Source organism: Chinchilla lanigera, unplaced genomic scaffold (assembly GCF_000276665.1).
Source record: "Chinchilla lanigera isolate Chin_1 unplaced genomic scaffold, ChiLan1.0 scaffold00040, whole genome shotgun sequence".
NCBI lineage: Eukaryota > Metazoa > Chordata > Mammalia > Rodentia > Chinchillidae > Chinchilla > Chinchilla lanigera.
The window spans coordinates 89,523-98,912 of NW_004955441.1; the positions used below are offsets into that span (position 1 = coordinate 89,523).

At 45.8% G+C, this 9,390-nt stretch overlaps 1 protein-coding gene across 1 annotated transcript in view; it reads right to left on the minus strand.

Moving 5' to 3' along the window:
- The window catches only part of Srd5a2 (steroid-5-alpha-reductase, alpha polypeptide 2 (3-oxo-5 alpha-steroid delta 4-dehydrogenase alpha 2)), an 83,585-nt gene extending 77,374 nt beyond the window's left edge, over positions 1-6,211 (minus strand). Inside the window, exon 1 of the mRNA XM_005390834.2 lies at positions 5,912-6,211. Within this exon, the coding sequence (XP_005390891.1) occupies positions 5,912-6,192 (281 nt within the window). The 5' untranslated portion in view covers positions 6,193-6,211. The remainder of the gene's footprint in view (positions 1-5,911) is intronic.
- Between the last annotated feature and the right edge of the window lie 3,179 nt (positions 6,212-9,390).

Sequence of the window (9,390 nt, forward strand, 5' to 3'; positions counted from 1 at the left end):
GTATTCAGTTCATAACATGTATTTGTGTTATGCTGTGAGTTGAAGCTGTGAAGTTAATCTTATAGAGTTAAATCTACATAAGATTAACACATAGAAAGTGATGGGTAGGAGCTCTCTTTTATATACTATATGTTTAGATGTTAGACATATAAAGTGATCAAAATTTGACATCTCTTTAAAAGTAGTGCTGACATTTAAAGTTGACTTACATTGGTTTTGATTAAACAAATATTTTGTTATATAAATGAGATACACATATTTTGGGTAATAAACCTATTTGTAGTTATTAATATTGTTTCAAAAATTATCAGCACTATGAAGATTCTTGTCAATATAGTTCCATCTTGTACAACCAGTTAAAGGAGTCTAAAATTTATCTTAAGAGAAGAAAGTGAATACATATAAAAATTTCCATATAGCTGCAATACAAACTATTGCTAACCTTATGGCATATTAAGTTTTATATTTGTGCTTCTCAAGTACATGCCTTCAGATACACAAAACTGAAAGAAGAAAAGCTTCTTTTCACAGTGGTGACTGATGATGATAATTTTCTTTTAGGCTCAAGCATTTGGTTTTCTCTCACTTGTGTTTCAGCTAGTTGTGAAGAAATGTGCATGGCAATCCAGTGCACATGATATGAATACATGTTCATGCTTCATCATACATTTATGTGATTGTTACATAATTATAACAGTTAAAGATACCCAGACACTGCAATCCAGGTAATTTATTAATTTAGCAATTTCCAGGTAACTCTAGAAATTAAAAGGTTAGAGGTTAAAAACCTAGGAAGTAAGTAATCCATAAACAAGTACATTCTAGTTAAAGGTCACTCTGAAAACAGAGAATGGTTAAAGATAGCAAATGAGGTAAGTTTCCTGATGTCATTTAATATTTTGGAGTTAGATAATAGTAACCGACTAAAAAGTTATTCTATATGAGATGAACATTTAAGTCTTTTTCAGAGATAATAATAAAACCTAATGGTTCTAATATAATAAAGTCATCATGATTGGTATGCTAAAATATTATGCTCCCCTTGCTCTCAGATTTTCTCTGTAAAACTTTATATCGTCATCTGTTAACATTCTACAGGGATTCAACTTCTAAAACAACTGTGATTGATGAAAGCTATGACTCAGGCAAGAGTCAATCCCCACAGCTTAAAAGTCAATGAAAGGGGAACAAGGGAGGGGAGGAGGGGAAAGGAAAGAATGGAAAAGTGAAAAAAGTGAGAAAAGAAGGAAAAAATGGAAACAAAGCTTTTGTAAGTGGGGAGAGGAAGAGAGGTTGAAGGGAGGGTAGGGGAATGGGAAAAAAAGAATCAAGTTATATCCTGTACAGGGACACATTCTCTATGATGAATGTGATCATTATGTATATCTAAAATTTACCAATAAAATCTAATTGAAAAATGTCAGTGAAATTTGGCAAATGGACGTGACTTGCTGAGAATCTTTTGCAGCCTTACATATATACTCATTTCTCTGTTCATACGTAGTACACAGGTCTCGGCAACTCTAGAACCACACACCAAAGCAGAGTTCCTTTAACCTGCGTCAGCCTAGAGGGTCAAAGGGCCCATATAGCCCTTTATTCTGGATCTACTGGTCACCCTGTAAGGTGAAGATTTACTATTTAAAACTCAATTATTAAAACAAAAAGGAGGATTATGATAAAAAAAGTTTATCACAATAATAATTATATAAAGTACTCTTTAATTCTTTTAAAATTGTGACTCAGATGGCTTCGGAGCAGTGGAGAAACATTTTATTCCCACAAAAGATAGACCTTATCTGGCCCACAGGGCTGGGCCCTATGGAATTGCTCACTTGAGGGAGCAGGTATACATCTTTTTTATCACCAGTTGAGAAGCAACCCCATCCCTGAGCTGTACCCCCGCCCCAGGGATGGGCAACAAGAGAACAAATCCATTACCCTCTACAACAACACAGTCCTCAGGACCTACCTGGGGAGAGATTAAATAGCTCACCACAAAGGCTGACCAGACTCTACAAAAACCCGGCATCCCTTCTACCTCACAAAACCTCTTTCTGACAATGGTAGCACAAGTTAACTACAACTCTTAAGGTGGCAAATATAAAAGGATCCCTGTATTTAACTGTATAACAAAAGTAAGAGACAAGATGCACTGGGCACATATTTACACCTTGTGTTTTTTATACAGCCACCTGAGGGGAGGGGGACCCTGAGCCTCCCTCTCCTCCAAGGATACCTCTTGTACTGACAGAGCCTAGTTGACCCCTCCTAGCCCTTTAAGGGCTTATGATAAAAATTATGGTCATTTTGGACACTATTGACTGGCCTTTACTACCTCATGAATGAGACCTTTTCACTGAGGAATTCCTTCTGTCTTTAGTTACTAATTTTACCTCCAGTAACCACTATATTCCCCCTCAGCCCCAGTGGTATATGAATCATATTTTCATCAGGCCAAACTGTACTGAAAGGGCCCATCATCAAATTTTTATTAATACTGCCTGAATCCTAGGTTCCTCTGTGTCTGGCAGGAATCTTTCTAAACCAATATTCCTGTATGTTCCCATCTGTGGGTGCCTATAGGATGACCTGGATTTGGGGTAGACTTCTGGTGGTCCACCAATCTCTCCATTGTTCATCTTGCTTATAACCTAAGCCTAGAAAATTGGGGGCCCCATAATCTGATACTGTCATGGTCCAATTCAACCTGAAATTATAGCTTACCTTTTAATTACAGTGGCAGCCCTCCCTTGTAGAAGCCTGGGCTTGCTGGACCTTTACCACATCTTTCTTCTGCATCTACTTATATCGCCTTTAAAAAGCCTTATGGCATTTAGCTATTCCTCTCTTTGCTTGCACTGTCAGAATTCGCAACTATCATTACATAGATAAGCTCACATGGATTATTATGATACCTCTGATCATGTCATGATCTGTATTCCTGCCCATATATTTTGGTCCTCACTGAAAAGGAACCTATTTGCACAGTTTATAATTCATCCACTCCTCGGTATTGACCTTTTAAGGTTCTCACTACATCTTGCCTACAAACTCCACATGGCTCACTCCATGTGTCAATAATGATAATATTTCTCAATTAAATATTACTAGTTTTACAGTGCTTAGACTAAGGGTTAAAGCCTAGGGCCCCAATAATCTTATATGCAACTGGGTGAGAGACTCTGCTCTTGAACAAATTACCTCAACACTTGAACATCTCAGGTAAAAGTGGTTTTTGGACATTATACCTGAAAAGGCCCTGGCAGCTACTGCCACCATAGCAGCTGTTGCCCTAACTTATTCCATCCAAACTGACCAAACCACATATGGCTATTTTGAAAATTACTTCTGAGCTCTTAACTCAAACCTATATTGATAAAGAAACTTTGCAAAGAGTTGAACCCCTTGAAGCATATTGGATGGCTCAGCAAACATCAATAAGCTCTTTAGACACACAGTAGGCTCAGCTGTGATGCTAGTTACCATCCATGTGCACCACTCCAATTCCATTGAATCATTATGAAATTTGAGGCAAAGTCCAGTGTCCCTTTCATGGTACTTTTCATGCTGATCTCAGTGGAGAGATTTCCACTGGCCAGTCCTGACTCCAGGTCCAGACAAACTTCAACTAGAAGCTTGTGATATTACTTTAGATCATTTCAATGATATTGCCTATTGGAATCCCAAAAGTTGGCTCTCTGCTTTCAACCTTCACATGTGGATTCTTATAGCTATTAAAGTGATTTTCCTTTTGCTCTTTCTTGCAGTTCTAAGAGCCCTCTGTATACTATTTCAGCAGATTTTTGCATGCGAAAGGTATGACGACATTTCTTTACCAAGCCAGATATCATTCCTACCTTCACCTTGTCCCTTTTTCCCCAAACCCATGTGTAAAACAAAAAAAGTGGGGTAAGTAGGGACAATGGCTGCAAGTATGTGTGAGATGGACATGCAGATTTAAGAGACTTTTGGAGCCAAAACCTCCTGGAATGCATGGTTAGAGATTAAAAGACAGCCTACATAGCTCCAAGTCCAAGTAGGATCAAAACACATTGCCTTAAAGAATGAATGCTCTGGCCCTCCTCCTTCCTATACTCTGCTTTATTGCTTAGATTGGCTCTAAGGTCACTCAAGCAACAGATCACCTTGACCTTCCCCTGTCCTTCCCCTTTGCTTTCTCTATTCCCTATATGAACTCCTACACAGATGCCCTTACTTTGTCCTTTATCCTTGCTTCCTGGTTCTATCAATAAAAAGCCACAGAAACTTTGGTTTGGGGCAGTCGTCCTTATAAGACTCTCTCATGCTGAGGGGTCTTGGTGAAGGGCAGTCCCTCTGGGCCTCCTTGGAGTTTGAATTACCTTTGCCAACAGATAACGACCCTGGAAACTTGTCCACAACAAACTTTTTGTAAATATTTGTTGGAAGGATGTAAACTTCACTACTGCCAGCCAATACTTACCTTAAAAGAGAGAGAGAGAGAGAGAGAGAGAGAGAGAGAGAGAGAATTCAGTTTATATAGTATAATTGCTAAATCTTCACCAATAACGATCTAGAGACTAGGAGGGAGTTATGGAAACAGAGGTTAAAATTTGCATCTGTGACACTTCCTCCCCACCAAAGGTGTCAATTTCCTTTAAGAGATAATTAAGCCCTTCAGCTTCCAGAAGCATTAATATTTATCTTAACTTCTAATCTAAATTATCATTGATCTTTTAACCCTAGGAAACATTCACTCAAAATAAGGCAGAGCTTCTGTTCAGATCTTGATTTGGTTAGCAACCAAGCCAACATTTTCTTGCCCAAGGACTGCTCTCTCCTACATGGAGTTGTCTACCTACTTTAAGTGACTGAAATGCCTTGAACCAAGGAGAATCACAGGTTCAGATGTAAATCTTGCTGGACACTATCTTTCTCATCTTCCTTTAGTCATACATTCTTACTTAGCCTCCATTTCTCTGTAAAGTGGCCATAATAAAGACACACCTCTTAAGGCAACAGTGGGGCTAAATAAGATGCTAAATGACTGGTCCCCGTAGGCCATTTAGTAACCTGTTCTTCTCTTCCTCCGTCAGTCTTTGTTGGGGCTCCACATTCTTCAAATTATAATATCGCTTGGTCTCTGCCTTGTCTTTCCTTCCAGACTAGAAAGGCAAAGTTCTCCTTAACTGAGGATATTTTTCGTCTAGAGCATTTGCACTCTCAGTTGAATTTGATTCACAGTTCAAGTCCAGGTGAACCTGAATAGACAAGTTGGTGATGAGCTCAGTCCCTTTCGAGTGAGGCCTTAAGAGTCGGGCTTTGGCTTCAGTCGGTGGGACCTCATTATACTATCTTTCCACCCGTGAAGCCTGGCTCTGAGCTCCGCTCACCTCCCTCTTCAAGGCCTCCTTAAACTGATCAGCATCTCGGGCTGAGTTTCCTCCAGGAGGTGCCACCCGCTAAGACTCTCCTAAGAGCCCACCGTCAACCTGGCCAAGGTCTGCAAGAGAAAAGTGAAACAAGAGAAGCTGTGCGGCGGCGTAGAACGCGCAGGTAATTGCAGACAGCGCGCCTTGCAGGAGGGAACAGCCCTAGCCTGTAGTTCATCCGACCCGAGCGTCCCAGCTGCCTCCCGCCCGGCAGGACCGCCTTCGCGCGCGCGAGCACAGCCAGCCGCCTAGATGCCGCGGAGAGAAGCGCCGGGCCGGGCAAGTGGAGGCGGCGCGGGTCCCTCGGCCGCTCCCCAGCTCGTCCGCGTCCAGCCCGGGCCAAGCCTGCCAGGTGCTCCGGGCGTCGGCTCCGCGCTCCTCGCGCGCAGGGCACTGCCCGCTCCCCCGCCCCCGACGTCCGCCGTGCGCGCTGCGCTCCCGAGAGCCGGGAGCCGGGGCAGAACGCTGCCCACCGCTCCCGCTGGATAAAACGCTACCTGTGGAAGTAATGCACGCAGAAGAGCCCCAGAAGCACAGCCTCGGGAGGTCCGAAGAGAAAGCCGGGCTTCTGGACAAGGATCCCTAGGGGGACCAAGAAGGAAGGCAGCTCTTGCAGGAACCAGGCGGCGCGGGCGGGCAGGCGCGTGGCCTCGGGCGCAGACCTCTTGCTGTACTTCCCGTAGGGCCAGGGCTCCGAGGCGCATAGAGCCATTACCCCCAAGGTGACCAAAGTGGCGCTACCTGCCAGTACCGTACTCTCCTGACACCGGACCGGCATCGCGCCTCGCTCTCCGCGGGTGACTGCGGTCCGCGCAGAAGACAGCGCGACCCTTACGGCCCCTTTATGGAGCACGAGACGCCACCCGGTGTCCGCCCCATTTGGCCGGGGCTCCCGCCCCTCCTCGTGCCTCCCACCTGGGCGCGGCCGACCCTGGCTCGGCTGGACAGCCACGCCGTCCTTCTCGCGCAGCCGGGACTCAGGAGGACGAAGACTTCCGCGGTCCCCTCGTCCGCCCGCGCGCCTGCCCTCCCCACGCTCTCCGCCCGCCTCTCCGAGGATGCCCTTCCGCGACTTGTACCGTGTCCATCAGCCTCTGATGCTGTAACTTCTGGGACTAAGTCATCTGCAAGAGAAAGACACTGGGGTTGGTCGGCCAGGGAGTTCTGACTCCCCGACACTCACCGTTAGTGCCGTCGCCGCGCAGCCCGCACCCTCGAACCCCAAGCCAGGACTTCCCCAAGTCCTCTACTTGCCAAAGCTCCCTCGCTTCCCTCAGCTCCCACCAAACCCTGCAGCCTTCCTTCACCCGGGGTCCAGCCTCCCAGCGCCTTGAAAGTCCGCCTTTCGCTCTGCTCTGGGCTACCCTGCTCCTTCCCCACTCTCAGACCCGCTCCCACGCACACCACGCGGGTACCAGCCTCTGTCCAGCCTTAATTCCTCCGCGGTTGCTCTATGCGCGCTCATGGGTCCAGGGCCGGCTCTCTGTCAGAGACGCGTGTTCTTTGGGCACAGGTGCAGACGCATGGATCGCGGACAGCACTCCTGGTCCTGCCAAGCCGCCCTAGCCTCTCCAACCCCGGGATACCTCGGAGCTGGCCCAGACTCCCTAAAGTCGGGGACTTCCCGCACAGGACACCCGCTCAGCTCTGGAGCCCATGAGCAGGGTTCTGCTGGAAATACCGCTCCTCTCTGAACGCCTGACCAGCAGCCTCGCGCGCCAGACTGGGTCTTTCTTGCTTCCATTTCCCGTGCTTTGCTTACCCTCCACTGTACTCCGTCCTTCTTCCTCCTAGATTCTGATTCCGCATCCACCCTTTCTTGGCGTCCTGTCCTGTGTATTGAGCGCCTTTTCTCTCTTCTTCCTTAGGCCTGGCTTTGTCCTCCTCTTCCCACCTGCTGTTCACATCTCTATTCTATCTTCTTGTCCCACTCTCATGATTATTGCATCTTTATTTTCTCCTCTGGCCCCTACTTAGGGTGGCACCCCAGGGTTCCCCTTTCTCTCCCCTTTCTTTGAAGCTTTCTCCCCCCTTCCTTAGTTCAACTTCACTCCCTCACAGAGATCCCTCAGTGATTCCCCTCCACTCTGGCCGGCCCCACCAGCTGTTCTGATGAAGGACACATCTGTTCCACTTTGGAATGTTTCCTGACTACTAGAACATGTGACATATGGTGACACGGTGACATTTCAGTGTTCACTGACCAAGAGATATTTACTATCTCCTTCTTCTGCTGTTAAATAGTAACCATGCTTTAGATTTTCATTGCTCATTGTGCTGGTTAATCTTGACTGATAACCTGACTGGATTAAGACACTTCTGGAGAGTGATTGGATTTTGGAGGCACTGATTTCATCAGGGGATTGATACAGAGAGCCCTTTCAGTCCTCCTCACAGCCCAGGAAGTTTACATTTGCAATCCCATGAAAAATGAGTGGAATTCTAGTGAGTTAATTCCAGTCTACCACTTCCAGTGTGATCCATGGTGAGAATAAAGACACTAAGGCATATTTGTAGTTATGGGGAGCCCAGGGGTCCTAAGTCCAGCCACGATGATGGCTGTCCTGAACAAAGGCCTCAGCCCAAGGCCGAACCAGCATTTTATTCCCATGAAGAAGGGAGTTCCTTGAGGACGAGTGACTGTGTGAATCACGGAAAGTAGGTGAGTGCCATGAGCTGGGCTAGGTATCACGTCTGCAAATGCAGACAGAAGGATATGCAGAAAGCGTAATCTGCATAACACCACTGAGAGAGTATCTAATGTTTTGGGGTCAGTGCTTCAGTCCTGATATGTAATCTTTAAAGCCCCAGGAAGTCATAGCCTTTATCCAGAGGCTCCATCTAGCTTCATCCCAGCTCACATGTGGAAACAACAGGAGTCAGGAAACATGCCTCCCACCTTCAAAGACTACCATCAGCACACTGGCTCAATGGATATGCATTGCTTAAAGCCCGCTGAAGGGATAAGGAAAAGTCTTAGCCAGCTCTGCAAGTATCAACACATGGGAATAGGATCAGGCTCAGCCAAAATGGAGACAATTGCTCCTCTTTCAAGGAGAGTCACGCAGGTGGTCCTCCACAGGTTAACCCATTAATGAGTTAATACCTGCAGGGCCTCTTGGAGGTGGAGCCCAGTCGGAGGAAGAGGGTCATCAGGGGCTGACCATGGGGACCATGTGTGGTCACTGGCTCCTTCCTCTCTAGCATTTTCCATTTCTGCTTCATGGATGCTATGAGTTGAGCAACTTTTATCTACCATGTCTTTCCACCATGAAGTTTCTGCCCAGGAGTCAGCCAACCTTGAAATTGTGAGCCAAAATAAACCTCTTTTAAAAAAATAATAATAATAATAATGCTAGGGATTGAAATGAGTGCTTTTGCACTAAGCTACATCCCCAGACCCCCAGACCTTTTTTCTTTTGTCATTCTTTCCTTCAGTAGAGTTTTTGCTAAGTTATCAAGGCTAGGTTCCTGAAACTTAGCCTCCCAGAGTGCTGGAATTCTGGGCATGTGCTACCACCCCAACTATAAACCTCTCCTCTTTTAAGTTATGGATGTTGGGTATTTTGGTCCAGCAGTGGGAAAGCTGATACCCTCACCACATAGGAATCACCCAGATGGGTTGGATGTATGTTGTACAGAATACCAGCTATCAGTTATCACAGCTACTTCCAGCTGTTTTTGCACTGGTTTTACTATACAGGTGCAGCCTTAGTTCCTCAGCTACTACTTGCTTGATAAAGGTGCAGAAATCTAGATCATCAGCAAAGACTTGGGCTTCACATTTACATTCTCTCCCTGTCAGAAAACTTCATCTAGATGCCCTTTACAGACATCAAATTCAACCCTCCCTTGCAGAATCCATTTCTCTTCTCCCTCAACTCCACCCTTACCCAAATGCTTCCTCCACATTCCTCATTGTTACCTCTTCTCTGTCCTCAATACCATCAGCTCCCTGGGAGGATGACTCACTGAA